The sequence below is a fragment of the Leuciscus leuciscus genome (genome assembly GCF_965113295.1).
Source record: "Leuciscus leuciscus genome assembly, chromosome: 1".
Lineage (NCBI taxonomy): Eukaryota > Metazoa > Chordata > Actinopteri > Cypriniformes > Leuciscidae > Leuciscus > Leuciscus leuciscus.
In genome coordinates, this window is record NC_138725.1 from 23,792,641 (window position 1) to 23,815,246 (window position 22,606).

At 37.8% G+C, this 22,606-nt stretch overlaps 3 protein-coding genes across 3 annotated transcripts; 2 read left to right on the forward strand and 1 right to left on the reverse strand.

Annotated features, from left to right (window-relative positions):
- Window positions 1-4,413: 4,413 nt before the first annotated feature.
- Window positions 4,414-10,387, forward strand: LOC309494093 (uncharacterized protein; the record flags this gene model as incomplete). The annotated part of the gene is made up of 13 exons (XM_082163303.1): window positions 4,414-4,589; window positions 6,702-6,820; window positions 6,909-7,052; window positions 7,145-7,361; window positions 7,877-7,952; window positions 8,040-8,348; window positions 8,535-8,619; window positions 8,755-8,843; window positions 9,124-9,321; window positions 9,411-9,497; window positions 9,745-9,998; window positions 10,278-10,331; window positions 10,376-10,387. The coding sequence occupies exons 1-13, from the start codon at window positions 4,551-4,553 to the stop codon at window positions 10,385-10,387; spliced, it is 1,683 nt and encodes a 560-aa protein (XP_082019429.1). The 5' UTR covers window positions 4,414-4,550.
- LOC309502706 (uncharacterized protein) lies at window positions 10,346-11,853 on the forward strand. Its single transcript, XM_082175199.1, has 4 exons — window positions 10,346-10,406; window positions 10,512-10,652; window positions 10,758-10,875; window positions 11,287-11,853. Exons 1-4 carry the CDS (start codon window positions 10,392-10,394, stop codon window positions 11,505-11,507), a joined length of 495 nt encoding a protein of 164 aa, XP_082031325.1. The 5' UTR covers window positions 10,346-10,391; the 3' UTR covers window positions 11,508-11,853.
- A 570-nt stretch (window positions 11,854-12,423) lies between these two features.
- Window positions 12,424-19,848, reverse strand: LOC309473799 (uncharacterized protein). Its single transcript, XM_082135962.1, has 7 exons — window positions 19,220-19,848; window positions 16,190-16,863; window positions 15,736-15,781; window positions 15,551-15,642; window positions 14,051-14,161; window positions 13,345-13,621; window positions 12,424-12,853 (listed from the first exon to the last, which is right to left on the reverse strand). Exons 1-7 carry the CDS (start codon window positions 19,256-19,258, stop codon window positions 12,638-12,640), a joined length of 1,455 nt encoding a protein of 484 aa, XP_081992088.1. The 5' UTR covers window positions 19,259-19,848; the 3' UTR covers window positions 12,424-12,637.
- Between the last annotated feature and the right edge of the window lie 2,758 nt (window positions 19,849-22,606).

The window sequence follows — 22,606 nt, forward strand, 5'->3', positions numbered from 1 at the left end:
CGACTTTTTAATTTGTTTTAGTCTAGTTAGGTTTGTATCAAATACAATGGGATTTTCGTTGATCAAGATCTGACCATCCCAAAATTGATGGGTCAACTGATATTGCTTGTTCATTTAGTCACATTAACTTTTGTCAGGTAATATACAATGACGTACACATACATATATTCATAAGTATATGTATCGACACTACATTCATTTAATTTACATATTTCTAAGATTCTATAAATATAATTAAATACAAGGTACTTATACAAGGTACACTCTTTCACCTAGATATCATCATATAGAGACTGTGTCTGTTCCCCGAATTAGGAAATGCAAAAAAACTTCCAAACCCATTTGCCCATTTTTTGTTTATCTCTTTCTCATTGTTGCTCAGGCGTTTTGTCACTTCATCAAATCATGCAAGATAAAAGTAATTCAAGTTGAAGAGAGAAGTGTCCTGATAAGTCAGTTGGCTGATGACACAGCTCTTTTCTTGAAAACTGTTGATCAAATTCAGTCAGCTGTCAAGTTTATTGAATTTTTTTCCAGTGCCTCAGGTCTCTGCCTTAATTTACAAAAATGTGAACTGTTTGCTTTAAAAAGTTGCCATGCCAGAACAATTTGTAATATTCCTGTAAAGGATGCTCCAACTTATTTGGATATGGTTATTACTAAAAATGATCAGGATTTGGATTAACAGAGGGACTTGTCTCTCATAGGTCGTGTTCTGCTGGCAAAAGTGGAAGGTATTTATGTAGTTACCTCGATACATTCAGATAATACAATAAATGTCATGTCTGGTATATGTAAAATCAGGGCTTTAAAGGTAGGGTAGGTAATCATTTTTCTAAAAAAAAAACATTCCAAATTTGTTTAAACTGTCTTTATATACCAATACATAATTAAAATGTAAGTACTCTGAAAAAGAAAATTTAAAAATCGAGTGACTGTAGACCTTTTAATCTGCAATAAACACAGCTCATTATTTCCATTCACTCCACCCCCTCCCTTCTGAGCTCCTTCCAAAGCCACGCCCCCAAAACACATGAACGCGCGACGCCAAACGCTCAGGCTGGAACAAGACGCATTTATTACCTGAGACGAGTGGAGAGGAAGGAGCGCAGTACATACAGTGACATCATGTCAGAATCACATGTAATAAAATACCTAACTTTATCACTATGAATATAAACAAATAAGATTTCTTTTAGTACTCACTATCAAGCTAACATATCGATAATGGTAAAGTTTCATTCGGTAACGAGCTATATTTATAAGGCAAAACTAAAAACAGGTTGCATTGATACATGTTTTTCCATTACCATCAGTTACACTGTGATGAAGATGAATTTCGTGTAAGATTCATAACATATACGGTGTTTTGCATGTAAGAGTTTCCATGATGAAAACATTGTTGACTCTAATGAAGACTAACGTACACTCCGAGTCCGGAGAAAAGTACCGCATCGTCAGTTCGAGGACAGGTCCGGGGTTGAGGGCGAAGCAGAGGAGGTCGTTCAAGAGTGCGGGCAGGGTCCGAGGAAGTAGTTTTTGCCTTGTTTGCCTTCGCTGACTGCATATGCAGGTGCTTTGAGCTGAATATTTCCGGGAACGGTGACATGTGATGAGTGCACGCAGGGCAGCGCGCGCAGTGGGGCTCGGGGCGGGCACGAGACATGAAGGCATCTGATTGGTTCTTTACATTTGCACCGAATGGCAGTGATTGGTCAGAGTTTTTACTGTCCTGCAGCTGCTACAGAGGTCTGATTTTTTTCATTCCTTTTTCTGAACACATAATGTATTGACTACTATCAGGATGGAAGGACCATTTCACCCAGTATAAAAAAAAGTGTTTCTGAACAGGATTACCTACCCTACCTTTAAGTGAATAGTCCACCCAAAATGAAAACTCATTTATTCACCCATGTGTGTGCCTTTTTTCATTCCATGTGTAAGCCTTTCATTGTTCATCTGAACACAATAGAATTTGTAGAAGTTTTCAGATGTGTATGTCCATAGAATGGAAGAAAATGGCAGCCAACAATGTAATAGTAATGTGAACTAACAATGAGCAGTTGGATTGTTAACTATCATTAACAAAGATGAATAAATCTTATAACAAATGTATTGACATTTTTTAGTTAATGCATTATGGAACCATATTTTAAAGCGTATTATTGATATTCTATCAATGTTGTGCATGCCAAATTAAACAGTCCAAGAAGTTAAGGAAGATGTTAAGTTTCAGACTGAAAAGTAGCAATGCAATTTGCTGATTACTTTTAAAATATAAAGGGTCAAATTTACCTGGGCTTAACCAAAGTGTTTTTTTTGTTTTGTCCAGGCCACTGAGGATGCAGAAAATGAAATCCCAAACACATGCATGGGGATTTACAGAATCCAAAGTGGAGATTGTGCAGAAGACATAGGAGTTGTGATCGAGGGCATTAAGGTTTTGAGACTGCGTGAGTACTCGAAGTACACCTTCGAGTTTATCAAGAAAATCCTAATGAACTTGGATGGACATGTCTGAATGCAAAGATCCAGCATCTCAAAATCAAGCTGCTTCATGTGCACTTTTTTTGAGAACACAATGAGAATTATTTGAGAATACATTGTTGTATATTGAGTCATTAACATACTTATGCACACACACACACACACACCACACAAAAAAAAGTACATTTCTTTATTTATACACTCTTACACGCTTTTTCTTACACACTTTTTGTGTCTATTTCTAGTTAGTCGTTCTTGTCTTTAGGGATAGTTCACCCATGTACTGATCCTGGGGTTGTTCCAAACCTGTAAATGTCTTTGTTCTGTTGAACATGTAGCAAAACGTGGCTCGTCTAATAGTGACTACGCCACCCCGAATTACCGGGGAAATAATTCAATAAACAGGACACAAGTCCGTTTGCTCAGGAGAGGCAGGAGGCGTGAGTTCACGTTTAAACAAGCAATTTTTATTAAAGAAAATAATTAAACAAAAATAATAACTCACAATAAATTGTCTCGATCCGTAAAAAAAAAAAAAAAACAGAAAAAAAAAAGATAAGGAATGTAGATCACTGTAGGGACTGAGGCCCTCGAAAGGCAGGCTAGCTATAGCTGCATATGGCAAAGAAAACACAATTTGAAAATCACACTCCACTACAAATAGTGATCAAAAATAACACAACACTAATAACCCCCAAATTAAAGTGAAGCCCGTGCAGCTACAACCAGCAGCCTGCTTCCAGGGACACTCAGCTCCTGCGGAATACAGAAAAAAAAAAAACCAGACAAAAATCAACCAAACAACAAAGACAGAATCAATTTATAAGCTAACCGATCATCAACTGGAACCGAGACAAAACCAAAAAAATTATAATTTTATACAATACACATTCATGACAACGTGGTCACATCACAAAAGTCACACCATCGGTCATAAACTACACAGATGACCGGGACCATTTAGCGGCGATCAATCCATGGACTAAATCACAGTCCCAAGACAGTGACGATCATGCCGACTGGTGACAGGACCAACCAAATACATAAAAAAATTAAATAAAAAAAACAAACCAAATCATGAAACCAAAAACAATAACATTTAGGCCCACTCGAACCTAAAACAGATCGCCTGAGCAGCAGATGAGATGGGATCACAGTAGTAATCAGAAAGTTCTGATTCCCCAAAGCAGCAGACGCGGCTCAAAGAGTGAGAATTGCTGACAGCAAGTTGTTAAAGGGATAGTTCACTTTGAAATTAATTTTTGGTATGTTTTAGCTTACCTCAAGGGCATCCAAGATGTAGGTGTCTTTTTTTCCGCAGTAGTTTCAATTTTGATATTTTTAGGTCAAACCGTTCTTGTCTGTCAGTCATATAATGCAGGTCTATGGTCACGGTCTCAAAGAGCATGCACAGAGTCCAAATTAAATCAAATTAAAGCAAACTATGGAAGCAAATAAGAGACAGAACTATTTGAAATTTAACAGCTACTGAATACTTAGTTTTGAAATATTTTATTTTGAAAAACATTTATCTGAATTTATTTGCTCTGAATTCACCCCTTTGAAATTATTTTACATTTGGAAACCATGTAATGAATTTATTTGTTTCGAATTTACCTCTCAAAACCTGAATTTCGATGAATATTTTTCAATGCTCACAAATTCAGATAAAAAAAAAAAAAATCAACGTACAGAATTTCAGATAAAATAGATTCAAGTTGATCAAATTTGATTGCTCAAATTCAGATCTCAAATTTCAAGTTAATATTTTTCAAAGAAAACATCAGTCTAATTCGACTGCTCAAATTCAGATAAAAAAATTCAAGTTAAATATTCGCATGGTAACATCCGGGCTACCCAGGATAGGAAAAACAGTTGAGCGCCGATCAGAGCACGACGATCATGCGCGTAGGGTATAGGCCTACAGTAGGTGGCGGTAATACTCCTAAGGAGTGAACGGCCATGAAACGGAAAGAAGAAGAAGAGCACGACCACCTGTCTGTCGTGAACTCTATGGTCGTGAATGATCCAAGCAGTCGATCGGCACGGAGGATGTTGTAAAGATGACTTCCAGAAGTTCCAGGGAAAACGAAGGCGCCCCGGTAAGTTTGCCGTTTATGTACAATCGGACTCAGGGCTCGACAGAACATAAGTATGTTGTTGCTAATTATGTTTGGAACACATAGCTATGGTTTGTGTGACTCGTCTCTCTATGTAGGTAAGTCAGCTAGGCAACGGTACTGCTACATGTATTCGTATTGAACCGAAACGGTACGGGCGTCACGGTTCGGTGCATGAATTTACACGGAGAATACACGGTATAAAAATAAATAAAACTCGCGTGCAAATTAATTAATGTAGTGCGAAACTACTGTTAGATACGCGGGTTCTTTAGGGACGCCTAAGCTGTCTTATCTCTGCCTTTCTCTGAAGCTCTGTGGCTATAATGAACAGACTGTGATGTCAAGATTGCAATGCTGGAATTTGTTATGTGTGTGTGTGTGTGTGTGTGTGTGTGAGAGAGAGAGAGGGAGGGAGGGAGAGAGAGGGAGGGAGAGGCAGGGAGAGGCGCGGGCGCGATCGAACAGTGGAAACATAAAAACATACTGCGTCATTTTGTTCATACAGGACATCATTCAAACTGCAAAGTGTTTACTTATAATTGTGTACACTCGCGATAAAATACAACATTGTGCTTTTGTCAAAATATAAACTCTTGTCAAACTGTAACCTACAACTGTCACCAAACCAAAATCTCTCTCTCACTCACTCACTCACTCACACACACACACACACACACACACACACACACACACACACACACACACACACACACACACACACACACACACACACACACACACACACACACACACACACACACACGTCTGGTTCACTATCTTTGTGGGGACTCTCCATAGACTTTTTTATACTGTACAAACTGTATATTCTATCTCCTTACACTAAACCTACCCATCACACACAACTTTCTGCATTTTTACATTTCCCAAAAAAACTCATTCTGTATGATTTATAAGCTTTTGTACCCATGGGGACCTCAATTTAGGTCCCCACGGTGACACGAGTCCCCATGAGTCTGTGTGCATTCAGGTTTAAGTCCCCACCGGTGTAGAAAAACATGTCCACACATGCGCACACACATACTGTTTAAAAGCAAAAAATATTTATCCAACCCCATTTAAAAACAGTCTGTTGGTGCCATCTTTTAGACATTCATCATATTGCATTGGTTTTCATTTCTTGTCCTCAAACAGAGCACAAATCTGTTTATTTTTAAGTTACTCATTCTACATTGAAAGAAAATCAAATGTGTTTTTAATGGTAGTATTATTTTATACAGAAATAAATTATTTATGATTAAGATGAGAATAAAGTTAGTGTTAATTAAAATTTTAAGGAAAACAAATATATTGATCTGAAATGTAGCAAATTAATTTTAAATTCATTCAGGTACAATTACCAAACATATCTCAAGGTCTTTTTGTCTTTTTATTAATTTAATGAATAAACTAATTATATAAAACAATTGTCAATGCACTACAAATAAACTGGGTCTATGCCTTTACTTTATTAATAAAACCTATTTAAAAAATACAAGGCTTAAGACATTTATTTTCCTTTGATGGTACAGCCTGAGACATGCACAATAAAAAAAAAAAATTGCCTTCTGCATTTTTGTTTTGCTTTTTCCTCCATTGTACCGAACTCGTACCGAACCGTGATGTCTGAACCAAACCGTGACTTCTGTGTACCGTTCCACCCCTACAACACGTTATAGCTAGCAAGATAACCTTAGAGCTCAACGGTGGCCGCCCACTTTTTGGCTGAAAGCTACATTAACGTTTATAAAAAGGTTTAAGCCTGGAACCAAGCCAACAGCTCTGAGATGAATCTTGACAATAAAACATTTGATTTGGCGCCGATTTTATTTTTAAACGGCAAAAAAAAAAAAAGATTTCAATGGTAGAAGCTCACAGACAGACTGGGAGCCATTAATGTAGATGGATACGGTTAAAAGAGTCAACACATACAGTATAACGTAACGTTACAGCGGGGTATTTGTGTGATATAAACAGCTGTCTATGCAGATTACACTTTAGCTTTAACATCAGTTGTATGGTCAGTGTGTTTAAAACTTTTTTCTCTCTTGTGATTGTTATTTTGTATTTTCTGTATGATATTTGTGTTGACAGGGTACTAGTCATGCTGAGCTGTTACGATCAGCCAGGCACTTAATGTCCTTATTGACCGAATCTGAAAGGGGAGGAGGTGCAGCCAGTAGTGATGTTCCTTGCAGCAGTCAGGATATAAGGTTGTGTTTAAAATACATTTTTAAATCTGTTCACATGGATATTTTTCTAATCTGTGATTAATGATTATTTTTGGTTACTATACTGCAGGGAACGGAGGCAAATAGGCCAAAATGAGAGGTCAGGCATTCAGCCGCCAAGACCTTCTATTCAGATGGAACAGAGGCAAATTGGCCAAAATGAGAGGTCAGGCAATCAGCCACCAAGACCTTCTATTCAGATGGAATTGACAAGGTTCAGCATTATATTCTCTGGATTAATTCAATCTTATAAAAACTCATGGTTTGATAGTATTAAGTTTTAACAGACTGTGCTATCTCCTACAGGTCGTTTCCAGGTATGTTCACTAAGGGAAAAGGGAAGAGGCGTTTTCCGGCAGTGAATCTTGTTCCTGCTAAAAGGCCTAAACCAGTAGAAGTTGCTTTCCACCTTTTGCCAAAACAATATGAAAAAACCCCAAAAGAACAAGACCAACTAGTCCACTTGCAGGCAGGACTGGGCCGCAGGACTGTTTATTTAGATGAGAGCACAACACATGATGAGGTAAGCAGATTCCATAGATGTATATTTGTGCTAGTTATACTATGACCATGAAGAATTCTGTTAATTAGTCCTACCCGATTCCTTTTTGAGATGTGGCAACCAGGACTGGCAACCATTTTTTTATTATTATTAACCTTTATTTTACCAGGCAAGTTGACTGACATCCTTTTCTCATTTGGAAAGAAATCTGTTTGGAAGAAAGCTTCTTAGTAGTTATGCAAACTACTGTAAATTGTATGAAGTAGTAGTCATCGAGTTTATAATGGTCAGATAACAACTTCCATAATGACTGAATTTAAACTTTTGGGTAAATGATACCTTTAACATAGTCTGCATTAATGTATTTGAAAATTATAATCCTTTGGCACAGGTTTTAATTCTGATTTCTAATAAGCTAAAATGCATCTAATCAAGACTGATGTTCTAGTACAATCATCCTTCATTTCAACAGTTCAGCATCCTTTCTAAGGATACATGCATATTATTAATGTTCTGTGTATCTGCTTTGCTTACAGTTATGTGAGACACTCAAAGGTGTCTTTCCTCAATTGGAGGCTGTAACTGGAGGCTGGATGATTTACAAAGCAGCAGGTATGCACAACTTTTTGTGTGTGTAAACAGTTTATATCATATGTAAAGCATTTTTTTTATTTTTTTCCATGTTCATGTTTTCTATAGGAGGATGGGGTTCCCGAAAGCTCTCCCTGGTGGCACCTGATCATACTGGATACACAGGCAAGATCGTAAAGGCTGCAAGCCAGGGGGGTAAATCTCCTCTTTACATAGCTCCAATTCAAGACGAACTTAACACTACTCCTTTGCAACTAAGTAATGAAATATTCAGTGACATGCCCAAGGCAATGTGCCAAAAGTGTGGAGCAGCCATTCCACTGCAGCTCCTGATGGAACACTTGAAGTCTTGCAACATCATTGATGTTGACAATGATGAAGACAACCTGGATAATGTGGAGGATAACAGTGAGCAAGGTGAGAGACAATGTAAAAAATAAATGTAGCATTTTCAATAGATTTGACATTCAATATGGATGGCCTAAAATCACTATTTTTGATAAGGGCAAATGGTTTTGTTGAAACATAGAAAGCTATGACTAAATTTATTGGTTCTTGCTGAAGTCAAATTTTTGATGATCTTTGCTAACTCCATTTTCTCAGCACCAGCTCAGGAGCCCTGTCCCATCTGCATGGAAATGTTTACCGCTGACTTTATTGAAGCACATGCCGCTTCGTGTGGTGAAAGGTACATTATACTGCACATATACTGTAATTCAGTTTTATTTGTATGTACTTGTTTCACTCACCATCAGATATAAACCATGAAGCAGTTTCACAAATATAATTATAGTGTTTGACATTGTGTTGTGAATGTGGGCAGTGATGGAATGTATGAGGTGTTGGATAGGAGTACTGTTGAAGAGCAAGCAGCAATGCCTGGACCGTCCAGTAGTGAAAAAGTTACAGATGGTAGGTCCTATTCAGGTTTAGCAGCAGGACAATAATGTTATGGAGGGTAAACTGTGGTGATGCAATGCAGTCAAAAGTGGCATGCCACATGGCATAACCTACATCATATTTGACCATGTGAAACATTATTACGGTATTGTACTGCTTTTAGTAGTTTCTATTTATTACAAGTAAATTTAATGTCTGATTTTTAGAATATGTAATTGCAGAAATACTCTTTCCTTAAGTTACATATCCAAAGTAATTTTATTGGTAACATTTTCATTTTATCTCTTACTAGAGTGGCTCACGGTACAAGACCCTACCAAGGCCATGTCTCTGTTTCGGGATTCTATTCTTAGCCATCATGAAAGGCAGAATCCCTTACTTCTCAGCATGGATATTAGAAAGAGCCCTGCTGAACAAGATGCTGCGCTCATCTGCTTCTATAAGAAGCCGAATGTGGAATGGGCACGACCCTTGAATTGCAGACTTGAAGGTAGCTTCAATTTCATGTCAAAGTAGTTAAAGCCTACCTTAAGTATTGATTTTCCCTTTTACTTTATCAAACCCTCCATTGTGTTACAGGTGATGCAGCCATTGGAGAGGGTGTGAGTCGCTTTTTCCTCTCAACTTGCATGAACAAGCTAAAATCTGGGTTTTGCTTCAACTTTGGTATGTTGACTACTGTAGCTATGTGTAAGCTGACTTGTCATTAGCAAATATCATGTTATTAAAGTCTTGTTTAAACATTTTTTTCTTTTAAACATATTGTAATTCTGTTATGTTTTTATATCTTTTTTTTTTTTTTTGCTGTAACCTGATACTTAAAGTTTATAGAATATGTACTATAATGCCTACTATGCAGAGTATGTAGTATTTGGAATTTTCTTTTGTCTAAATTTGTAAATTTCTTAAACAGCAAACACTGCTGTTACACATCTCTTTGATGGACAGCCAGGCCATTTAGTCCCCTCAGCCTCTCAGTTTCTCGTGGAAAGTGACATGTTCGCCATGGCAGGCAGAATGGTGGGGCACTCCTTTGTTCATGGAGGACCATGCCTGTCAGGGCTTAGCCCTGCTGTTGTGCATGTCCTGTTTGGAGGAAGCCCGGAAACTGCAACAGTAACACCAGAGGACTGTCCAGACCTAGACATCCGTGAAACAATCAGGCTTGTATGTTTTTTATCGAACCTCATTATTTCTTCCCTGTTATATACAATCAAGAAAGAAAGTCTCCACCCCCTTGGCCAATTTGTTTTTTCAGTGGGCTCTAATATTTTATGGAAAAATGGCTGAGGTGGTGAAGACTGTGCTATTTTAGCTTTTTTTTACATTCTACTTAATGAATGTTTTTACAATTTAAACTGCTTTTTAATGTTGTATGCAAAACAATTTAAATAGTGCTATATAGATAAACTTGCCTCGCCTTTTGCTTCCCTCTCTGTCTTAAAGCTTGAAGGGGAATCTGAACTCTCAGACAAGGACAAAACAAGTGTCCAGGAGTTGGCCTTCGCTTGGGATCTCCCTGGCCTTAATGGAAATAACCGAAGATGGCTTTTTGAGAAGATGTTGATCCATGCTGTGTGTAAAATTTAAAGAAACTGTCACATATTGGCAAAAGTCATCCTCAGAACTTGCTTTGGGATAATAATAAAATCATCTTCTGTCCGGTAATGTCATTAACAGGTAATTGGACGTGTCACACGACAAATCAAACAATTCAGGCGTGGTCTTAAAGAGACACCAATTTGGACATTGCTGACCAAACGACCTGACACAGTGGCCCAGCTTTTTCCACAGGAGAGAGCAGTGGATTGTAACCCTGCGGTAACTTTTTACAATTCGATATTATTTGTGTGTATATTATATAGATAGAATCCATGATAAAGTGGTAAGATTATTAAATTCATGTTTTTTTTATTGTCAATGTAGATAATCATGCAGCACATCACCTGGCCTCATGAAGAAGATGATGATGACGACGACGACGATTATTCACTTGACACAAAATGCCGCATATCAGGTTATCTTCGCCACTTCATTGAAAATGGTATGTGTACAGAGTTCGAAATCTTGCCAACGTGTTATTAAAATAAGTTAGTCACCCAAAGTTTTTATTTATAAGTGGCAGGTTACTTTTTAAACAGTTAGTTATAGAAATTGTTCAATTCATTATTAAGGTTATTAAGACCATCTTTGCACACCTGTATATAGGACAGGAAGAGTAGATAACCGCACACTCTTCACACACAGCTTTATTAACAGTGTTTTTTCATACCTTTTTGACATTTCACCAGGGTATATGGTGTTATGGTATTTCTGTTCAAGAAACTGCTTTATTTGTTACATAACAGAGCTACTATGATACATTTATTGGATACTAAACATTATTTAAATTTTCTAAATTATTAACCATTATTTGTAGCAACCTATCATTTGATCCATTTTGTTTAATCCACAGCATCACCTGATGAATTGACTGACCTGTTGAAATTCTGGACAGGGTGGGAGATTATGCCAAGGAATAACCTATCCATTGAGGTGGTTAAAGGCAGCTTCCCAACAGCCTCCACCTGTTTTGAGACCCTGCGAATCCCAGGACATTACAAGGACTATGCATCCTTTAAAAATGACATTCTGGCTTGTATTGGCACTTGTCAAACAGGATTTGGTCTTGTGTAGGGACAAAGCAGTGGTGAATAATGTTACTGTTACTGAATAACGTTAATGTTAAATGTTTGCATATTAATATGCCAAATTACGAATACAAAGTCCATTATGTTTTTTGATGGACAATTATATTAAATGGCATGCAACCTGCTAGCAATGGCAATGTAGCAACTTCAAAGTTAATGTCCTTTTAAAAAAAAAGTTTTAAGGAAAGTTAAGTTATTTTAGTTACCTACAAATGCAGTTAAGCACAGAAATATTTGGATGAAGTATATTTTGCTGCCGCTGCTTTTCTCAGATTGCTTCATCAGTATTTGTCTGTGAGGTTCTTATAATAAATGTATCATTGTGTTCATGACAGATCTGTCAGTGTTTTCATTACATAATTCATCAGTGATTGACATTCATCATTTCAGATTACAATGATGGAATCTCATAGATTAACTCATATGCTGCCTGTTTTATATAACTGTGCTTAACATCTTATGCAGAAATGCATCTGTCTCCAGAGTGAATGTTCAATGCCTAGAACAAATCCACTATAACCTTTGTTGCTTTTGCAAACATGCTTTTCCAATCTGTGGTACCAAATAACTTCTAAAGACATGACACTGATCATCTTAACACCCATCTGTGCTTTTAAGGGTTATTTGACTGCAACTTTGCAACAGTTTGCAGTCTGATTAACTTCATAACATCCTAAATATGAAAATAGTGCATGTGTAATCCTCCAGTTATTCAAGGAAAATGTGTATATTGTGATGCAGGGTCAGTTTTGATCTTCAGTGGTAAATAGCACATTTGGCAATGGATGTCTGTCAAAGTGATGACTTGTCAATTGAATAAGAGTCATATATGGTAGGTCACTACAACTCATGTAATGATTAATTTGTGGGGCGTTTGCTCAAATGGACACATTAGCAGCTGCTGCCAGTCTTACAAAGGGGTTTTATTGCCATTTTAATTAAGTTGTTCACATCTGTACAGTATAAAGGCCCGTTCATAAAACTAAAACAATTACAAGAAATGCCTAAAATGTATTTATGTCTTGTAAATGTTGGTAGTTAGCTTGCCCTGATCTGACACACTATGGAAAAAAAGTTTCAAACAGAACAGAAACAAGGGGGGCATGTGTGTGTCTTTCAGTTTTCAGATAGAACATGCTCACAAAATTGAACAGCAGCAACATAGATATCACAGCCAAAGGACTGGGATACAGCTCTTGGGTCAACAACCTCTCTTAAAGCTGCCATTTGTCCATCAGTCAGTGGGCTTTCTGTGTCTGGGACGATGACACTTGAGTAGCCATCAGCAGTAAGTCCACTGTTTTCCCACTCAATGTGAGGAATATCCATACCCTATCAAAGCAAAATAGAAAAATCTTACTTGTTTGCAGTATTATTTATCCTAATGGCTTTATGGCACTTATTGTAACCTACACTTTTGTAAACCACTTTGCTAAATATTTATTAACTTAAAGGAATACTTCACCGATTAGCGTTAGGCTTTGTATCCGTAGTATCTCGGTAGTATTTTCAAACGAACGTGCGTCATTCCCTCATATCCATTTCTTTTTTTCGCATCATCGGAGGGAGGCATTTTTCCCACACACAAAACAGAGATTTCTCATCGCAGTGGGATATGAGGGACCGATGCACTTTCGTTCGAAAATACTACCGGCATACTACAGATACAAAGCTTAATGCTGATCAGTGAAGTATTCCTTTAAGGCCAGCCTTTGGTAAGGGAGTATTGACATACATGCAATATCTTCATAACTAATGTTTGCAAGCACAAATGTAGGGATTTATACTATTGAAAGTATTCAAGTTGTACATTTGGTACATACCTCCAAATTTTCTGGGCCTTGAATTGGGTGATGGATTCGGCCCAGCTCCCACAGCTGATTAGGGGTCATATGGCCTTCTGTTCTTATTGGATGATTGTCCCAGCCACTGCGGAAAGTGTCCAGGGAATCTTGCAGCCGTGGCAGGAACACATAATGGCAACAGAGGAGGTGTGTAGCATTGGCGATGTTGAGGAAGCCCTCTTCTTCAAGGTAGTGGAGAACATCATAGTAGATGTTTGTGACAGCTACCCACAGGTCTCTCCAAAGCCTCTCGATTCTGGAAAACAGTGAAGTTCAATAGGAACCTTTAAACTTAATGTACAGGGAAAATTCATCAGATTGTTCAATGCATAGTTGTGTTTTTCTTTATCTACTTTATTTGTTTAGAAGAAACAATGTGTAATGGAATATAATGTCACTGCATACTATCAAAACAGAAGTGACATACAGATGTAATTCCAGACCCATTGCCCAGCAAAAAACTAACTTTTTTAAGGTTGTTGAATTTGCATGCTAAGGAGGTTGCTATTCAGTACCCTTTAACTGACAGCAGCTTCCACTGGAGATAGGACTTTCAGCTCACACTCCTCAAATAGTAGTCCTGCTGCAAGCTGATATACTGTATTTGTAGCAAATAATAATGTTCTTGCATGGCAGCAGTGAGGTGGTATCTTTCAGCTAGCATTATCGCAAGTTTTGGACTGACCGTTGATTGTGAACACTCTTGCCGGATATGAAGCTGCCCCTTCCAGTGCCACGGACTGTAAACATGAGGCGTGCAATGTCTACATTTTCCACGCCCTGATCAGCCCGTACCCTAAAAACAGAGTAACATTTACAAGAGTTATTTTTTTATAGATATCTCAACAAAACATTGATGTGGAACATGATGCATGCTTTTAACTTAGTTATAAAGGGTACCCCATTATATCTATATAGACTTTGCTTTAACAAAAACAGATCTATACAGTCATGCAAAAATAACTGAAATCGTCTCTGTTACTAACGTAACCTCAGTTCTCTCTTAAAGAGGGAACGAGTGTTGCATAAGCTAGATTATCCGAGCCCGGTATTTATAGCCATAAGCCACGCCTATTTCAGCAGGACATGACGTGCTAAGGCGCGATCGCCCTCACTGGCGCTGACGTCACTGGCGGCTCGTCGATAAAGAGCCTAAGTCCCTCCCCTTCCGGTCGACCACCATGGGACCTTATTTTGGAAAAATATTGTATGGTAGTCAATGGCGAGAGACACCAAATATTTTGATCTCGTTTGAATTGTGCCCTGAATTACACATATGATGTTTGTCAATTTAAAAGATACATTTTAAAGTCAAGAAAGTCGCAGTTTGATGTAAAACTGTTGAGGTATAAGACGTGAAAATACGTAATTACAAAAACTACAAACCCAAAAGGCGCACATGTGATGTCATACCTTTTCTCTCAATGAATGAAGCTAACTTTACTGAAGCTAACGTCTGTCATTTTTTCTATAGTCTTACGTTATAATCGTGCCGTTACGCTGTCATGCCTGAGTGTTTTGTACCAGACTGCACACATACGAGCAACGGATCTTGCCATGTTGGTGATGTACAGAGTGCGAGACGCGAGTTGTAGTTCATTGAGCGATTTTCACATAAAACTAAATGTTACTCTTCTGTTTTATGACAAACTGCGACTTTCTTGACTTTCATAATTATCTTTTAAATTGACAAACATCATGTGTGTAATTCAGGGCACAGTTCAGACGGAATAAAAAGATAAGTTGTCTCTCGCCATTGACTACCATACATATTTTTTCCGAAATAAGGTCCCATGAACCGGAAGCGGAGGGGAGGGACTTAGGCTCTCTATAGGCTGCTGCAGTTTGCTGCAAAGCAGCCAATGGGTGCGCAAGCTAGCTCGCCTAGGTCTGCTTGCTGCTGCAATGCACTGACAAGAAATGCAAAATTATGGATAATTTTTGGCTTCAGTATTCTCGAGAAAAGGAGGTTTTCCCGTAGCGTAAGAACACAAGAGTCCTCTCGTAAGAGAACCTGTATAAATGGCTCCAGAAATACAGCATGATCTTTATCCAATTCATACAAATATCGAAACAGTGTTTTAGGCAAATACCACACAAAAGTGTACTTTTGGTTATTTCAAAGAGGTTTAAAACCATTCAAGCATGACTGTAAAACTTAAACATTCCAAAGTAAAATACTTACCTAAGAGGGAAACCAAACTTCTCCACAGATTCTTGGAAGAATGCCAGGGATGTTGTGGCAAGGTTGTTGGAAGCTGCACCAAGATACATAATCTGCAGTACAATGCAGTACACTTATATACAACACAAATGTATATAAGAATGACAAACGTGTACTGTGTATTTATCACTGAATATTGTGCTTACCTTCCGTGAAAAGCCATCTATGCCACCAAAGATGACAATGTTGTAGCTGTAGGAAAACACACATACAAAAAAGATAAATATAACTTAGAGAAAATGTTAGTTGTTTGCTTTTTCACAGGTAAGCTTTTGAAAAAGCATCTGAATTGTGAACTTATACTTGTGAACAAGTTAAAAAATGTTTTTAACAACTGCAAAATGAAATACAGCAATTTCTAAAACCCTAGATTATTACTGTCATTTTTAGAAGCAATCAAAAAGTAATTTAGTATGTCAAAAGTGAATGTGTGAACAACACGGTTATCATGTTTGATGAAGAAGTAGCATGAAAGCAGCACTATTAAATAAAGATGGTATGATGAATAGGCCTATACAAAAGTATAATTATTTCATTACAATATTATCTTACTGTTTTTAATTAATCTGTCCTGTCAATAAAAGGACTTTAAAAACTTACCGGATTAGTTTATGATTTGTATCAATGTGCATCAAGGACTGGGGGCTAGGAACGGAGTAGGTTCTTCGAACAATGCAACCTAAGTTGGTAATTCGGGATATGACTCCGATGGTATCAACACGGTGCATGGAAGCTCTGACCCGTTCATACTGCACCCGCAGTCCTTGAGCTTGAAGAAGTCCTTTCACCATTCGATATCCAGAATGAGGCTGCCTGGATTTTATGTCTATCACACACTGGTCCAATTCTTCATCTGTCAGAGTGCTGTACAGTGCCCTAACTGAGAGATCAGACTCGGCCATGCGTCGATGGACTGTTCGTCTTGACACCCCCAAAAGTGCAGCTATGCATGGGACGGACAGATTAAGGTCCAAAAGGCTGGAAATGTACTCCAAAGACAGAACCATTCTCGGTCGTCCAACTGGTCCTTGCTCAAATTGCACAGTTTTATAGTGTTGCTTACTTTTTTCTTTTTCTACATTTACAAGGCTATGTAGCTCTGTCAAGGCATCTAGAATAGGCTGTGAAACAGCTACATGACTGGATATGGCATTTAAAAACACAAATTCTTGTGTGCTAATGAACTCTAAGTAGTCCAAATCCAGAGGCAATTGTCCAAGAATATGATCTAAACGAGAGCGGAGTCGTTCCAAAATGTGGTCAAGCAGCCGTTCCTTAGAAACAAAAAAATGGAAGTCAGAAAAATCAGCTGCACCCTAACATTCTCCCAATAATTTAAATGCAGTCTCAGGGCTCAATATTCAGCAATATGTTTAAAGCAATGGTTATTATCTTAGAACTATGATAAGAGTGTATTAGTAACTTAGTAGGCTAGTAGTAAATCACTGAAAACTCACACACAATGGATGAATCCCCAACTTTAGCTTATTCATTACCATGACTTATCCATTATCCAACCGATTCCCTAAAGCTAATATATTCACTCCAAGTCTGGCGTGATGTATCTTTATCCTACTCTTAAAAAATGTTTTATGTGGGATATCATTGACCAGCCTACAGGTATGGTCAGTATAGGTAATATGCTGTTTATTTCACACAAATACCCCGCTGTAACGTTACGTTATACTGTATGTGTTGACTCTTTTAACCGTATCCATCTACATTAATGGCTCCCAGTCTGTCTGTGAGCTTCTACCATTGAAATCTTTTTTTTTTTTTGCCGTTTAAAAATAAAATCGGCGCCAAATCAAATGTTTTATTGTCAAGATTCATCTCAGAGCTGTTGGCTTGGTTCCAGGCTTAAACCTTTTTATAAACGTTAATGTAGCTTTCAGCCAAAAAGTGGGCGGCCACCGTTGAGCTCTAAGGTTATCTTGCTAGCTATAACGTGTTGTAGGGGTGGAACGGTACACAGAAGTCACGGTTTGGTTCAGACATCACGGTTCGGTACGAGTTCGGTACAATGGAGGAAAAAGCAAAACAAAAATGCAGAAGGCAATTTTTTTTTTTTATTGTGCATGTCTCAGGCTGTACCATCAAAGGAAAATAAATGTCTTAAGCCTTGTATTTTTTAAATAGGTTTTATTAATAAAGTAAAGGCATAGACCCAGTTTATTTGTAGTGCATTGACAATTGTTTTATATAATTAGTTTATTCATTAAATTAATAAAAAGACAAAAAGACCTTGAGATATGTTTGGTAATTGTACCTGAATGAATTTAAAATTAATTTGCTACATTTCAGATCAATATATTTGTTTTCCTTAAAATTTTAATTAACACTAACTTTATTCTCATCTTAATCATAAATAATTTATTTCTGTATAAAATAATACTACCATTAAAAACACATTTGATTTTCTTTCAATGTAGAATGAGTAACTTAAAAATAAACAGATTTGTGCTCTGTTTGAGGACAAGAAATGAAAACCAATGCAATATGATGAATGTCTAAAAGATGGCACCAACAGACTGTTTTTAAATGGGGTTGGATAAATATTTTTTGCTTTTAAACAGTATGTGTGTGCGCATGTGTGGACATGTTTTTCTACACCGGTGGGGACTTAAACCTGAATGCACACAGACTCATGGGGACTCGTGTCACCGTGGGGACCTAAATTGAGGTCCCCATGGGTACAAAAGCTTATAAATCATACAGAATGAGTTTTTTTGGGAAATGTAAAAATGCAGAAAGTTGTGTGTGATGGGTAGGTTTAGTGTAAGGAGATAGAATATACAGTTTGTACAGTATAAAAAAGTCTATGGAGAGTCCCCACAAAGATAGTGAACCAGACGTGTGTGTGTGTGTGTGTGTGTGTGTGTGTGTGTGTGTGTGTGTGTGTGTGTGTGTGTGTGTGTGTGTGTGTGTGTGTGTGTGTGAGTGAGTGAGTGAGTGAGTGAGAGAGAGAGAGAGAGAGATTTTGGTTTGGTGACAGTTGTAGGTTACAGTTTGACAAGAGTTTATATTTTGACAAAAGCACAATGTTGTATTTTATCGCGAGTGTACACAATTATAAGTAAACACTTTGCAGTTTGAATGATGTCCTGTATGAACAAAATGACGCAGTATGTTTTTATGTTTCCACTGTTCGATCGCGCCCGCGCCTCTCCCTGCCTCTCCCTCCCTCTCTCTCCCTCCCTCTCTCTCTCTCACACACACACACACACACACACACACACACATAACAAATTCCAGCATTGCAATCTTGACATCACAGTCTGTTCATTATAGCCACAGAGCTTCAGAGAAAGGCAGAGATAAGACAGCTTAGGCGTCCCTAAAGAACCCGCGTATCTAACAGTAGTTTCGCACTACATTAATTAATTTGCACGCGAGTTTTATTTATTTTTATACCGTGTATTCTCCGTGTAAATTCATGCACCGAACCGTGACGCCCGTACCGTTTCGGTTCAATACGAATACATGTAGCAGTACCGTTGCCTAGCTGACTTACCTACATAGAGAGACGAGTCACACAAACCATAGCTATGTGTTCCAAACATAATTAGCAACAACATACTTATGTTCTGTCGAGCCCTGAGTCCGATTGTACATAAACGGCAAACTTACCGGGGCGCCTTCGTTTTCCCTGGAACTTCTGGAAGTCATCTTTACAACATCCTCCGTGCCGATCGACTGCTTGGATCATTCACGACCATAGAGTTCACGACAGACAGGTGGTCGTGCTCTTCTTCTTCTTTCCGTTTCATGGCCGTTCACTCCTTAGGAGTATTACCGCCACCTACTGTAGGCCTATACCCTGCGCGCATGATCGTCGTGCTCTGATCGGCGCTCAACTGTTTTTCCTATCCTGGGTAGCCCGGATGTTACCATGCGAATATTTAACTTGAATTTTTTGATCTGAATTTGAGCAGTCGAATTAGACTGATGTTTTCTTTGAAAAATATTAACTTGAAATTTGAGATCTGAATTTGAGCAATCAAATTTGATCAACTTGAATCTATTTTATCTGAAATTCTGTACGTTGATTTTTTTTTTTTTTTTCTGAATTTGTGAGCATTGAAAAATATTCATCGAAATTCAGGTTTTGAGAGGTAAATTCGAAACAAATAAATTCATTACATGGTTTCCAAATGTAAAATAATTTCAAAGGGGTGAATTCAGAGCAAATAAATTCAGATAAATGTTTTTCAAAATAAAATATTTCAAAACTAAGTATTCAGTAGCTGTTAAATTTCAAATAGTTCTGTCTCTTATTTGCTTCCATAGCAAACTGCTCACTGCTTTAACGTGAGCAGAGAGAACTCCTAAACACAAATATTTATTTACACTCTAATTAAAACCAATTACAGATTAAAAAGAAAGCGTTAGACAATGTACTCACCCTGATTTAATATCGGCGGCGCACACACACGTAATCACAGGCACACAGAAGTCATACGATGGGTCCTTTAGCGAGTCAATCAACAACAGCTGGTACTCTGACTCTATTAGGAAGTGCCCCTCCGATGGAAGCCCCAAAGGCACGCCACACTAAAGCGCATTGTAGATCACTCAAACGAACAAACTTCCCAAAAGGTTACAACGGTACTACATTAAAACTTGCCTAAATGTGGAGGTCACCCCAAAAACACGCACAGCCTCGATGGCCTAGTGTTACACTAAACAGATAAAGAAATAATGCAACATCACTTAATACTAGTGATGTTACGTATGACACTGAAGCTTCAATGTGCGTATCACACAAGCGACACAATTTCTAGTGAAGCCCCGTATCGGGGTGTGTATTGGTTTACTAGAGTCACGTGATCGACGACAAACGAAGCCTCACTTTCTGTCCAATCACGTGCGCGTTTCGCTTTGGGTGTCAGAAGGCTCGAACTCCAGATCATATTTAACGAGTCATTGTTGCCTCAGTCTGGTTGATGGGTTTGTGAGGAGAGTGCTGTACTTTGAAAGTTAATCAATATATTACATTTAAATAACCAAATTTTTTTTTTTCACTACTTAGGCTATTATTTTTTGTTGTTGTTGTGTCTTTTTGTTTTTGTAAAATCTTTGCACTTTTGGTGACTTACAGAGACAAACATACAGAGAGCTGAAGATCCACTTGAATAGTGGAGAATGCAGAAACAAGTCTACTAAGTACTGTCTAAAAGGAGAAATAGACTCAGCCCCAACACTGTGAAACAACTTTTATTTCTTAATAAAAATAATTAAAAACTTTATCACCTTTCTGTCATTCCTACAGTTACATAAGCACTATCAGTAACAAGTGTCATAAGCACATTTAATAACAGATGATCCTATCAGACAATGTCAGAGAGAGAGAGAGAGAAGGCCTACATTAAATCTTATTGAATTATATAAGCTTATATTATATTTTATTGTCACACTTTAATGGTAACATGATTTTTTTTAATGAACAAATCAAACACAAACATGTAAGGCTTTTATTTGTACACATAACACTGAGAGTGTGTTGTGGTTGCTTCATTTGCCAGAGCTTCTAACACAGGCTTCTGGCTGCTTTATTTTAAATAACCACCAGATGGCGCTGTTCTCGACACTCTCGAAGCTTTGAATCTTTTCCCGGAACAGTCAGGAGAAAGCCTCAGTGATTCATGAGGCTTCATTTCCCCATCCCTACGTAATACTAAAATTAAAACAATCAGCTGCACAGCTGAAACACATACCTCTGCGGTGTCTTGGAATGAAGGAAAGGGGGGGGCGGGCTTTCGACAATGATGCATCCCAGGAGGCATAAACGACGAGTCTATATACACGAAGGGCGGTACCCCTTGGTCATATATGTAATGAGGATAACGTGGCAACGAATCACTCATTTCACCACAAACACAAAGGAAGATGTGTTAAAGGGATACTCCACCGAAAAATGAAAATTCTGTCATCATATACTCACCCTCATGTTGTTTCAAACCTGTATGAATTTCTTTCTTCTGCTGAACAGAAAGGAAGATATCTAGAAGAATGTGAGTAACCAGACAGTTTTAGATACCATTGACTTCCATAGTAGGAAGTCAATGGTATCTAAAACTGTCTGGTTACTCACATTCTTCTAGATATCTTCCTTTCTGTTCAGCAGAAGAAAGAAATTCAGAAGGGGGTGAAATGCTATTTCATGCATACTGAGTTTTTTACACTGTTAAAGAGTTGGATTCCCATGCTAAACATGGACAAAGTTAAAAAAATTAAGTTGTACGTTTGATGGAGTATTTCTGTGCCAAAAATACGCTATCGGCGCGTAAGCACAGCAAGTAAACAACATGATCACGTATAGTTAATGTATCTATGGAGCATGCGATGTATGGTGTGTGTGTGTGTTTAAATACATTTGTTTAGCTGGCCACTGTAGGTGTCTGTATGTTTATTGTAAAACCACTCCAAACAACAATACACAAAGAGTGTGAAAATATGTTGAAATAAATGAATTATTTCATAATAAACCTAGGGGCCGTTCACACAAAGCACTTCTTCATTGAAATGCGCTACTATTCCATTGTTTTTCTATGAAAATACTGGTCTGATGTGCAAAACTGTTCCGCTTGCTACTGCCACATACAATAATCCATAAACCAATTCATGTCCTCATAAACCACGAGTAAACACACACAAATGTTGTAAAACTCGCGCATGACATGGTGTTCTAAAAACACTGCGCTCAAGTTAAAATAATTTCTACTTGTAAAAAACTCTCGAGACCTTGTGTTTTTCCCCCATTTCACTGCCCATCTCACGTTTTTCTAAGCAAAAACGCGTTCTGTATGTATGCTCGTGATTCTTTAGCTCCGCCCACACGGCGCGCCTCCAGCCATTTTTCCGGAAAGACTCGGTACAGTCTATCTTTCTTTTATAAATATAATAAAACTAAAGACTTTTTGGAGATATGAAGGATGCAATACTACTCTATAGGTACTCAAGATTAACATGAGATTGACTGAAACTGAGTGTTTTACCCCCCCCTTTAAATAACTA

Coding starts and splice junctions, on each gene's coding strand:
- LOC309502706 (XM_082175199.1), top strand. Junction 10,653..10,757: donor CAGTGGATTGTAACCCTGCG/GTAACTTTTTAC, acceptor TTGTCAATGTAG/ATAATCATGCAGCACATCAC. Junction 10,876..11,286: donor TCGCCACTTCATTGAAAATG/GTATGTGTACAG, acceptor TTTAATCCACAG/CATCACCTGATGAATTGACT.
- LOC309473799 (XM_082135962.1), bottom strand. CDS start 19,258: ATGACTTCCAGAAGTTCCAGGGAAAACGAAGGCGCCCCG. Junction 16,864..19,219: donor GGGAAAACGAAGGCGCCCCG/GTAAGTTTGCCG, acceptor TTTGTTTCTAAG/GAACGGCTGCTTGACCACAT. Junction 15,643..15,735: donor TAGATGGCTTTTCACGGAAG/GTAAGCACAATA, acceptor ATTGTACTGCAG/ATTATGTATCTTGGTGCAGC.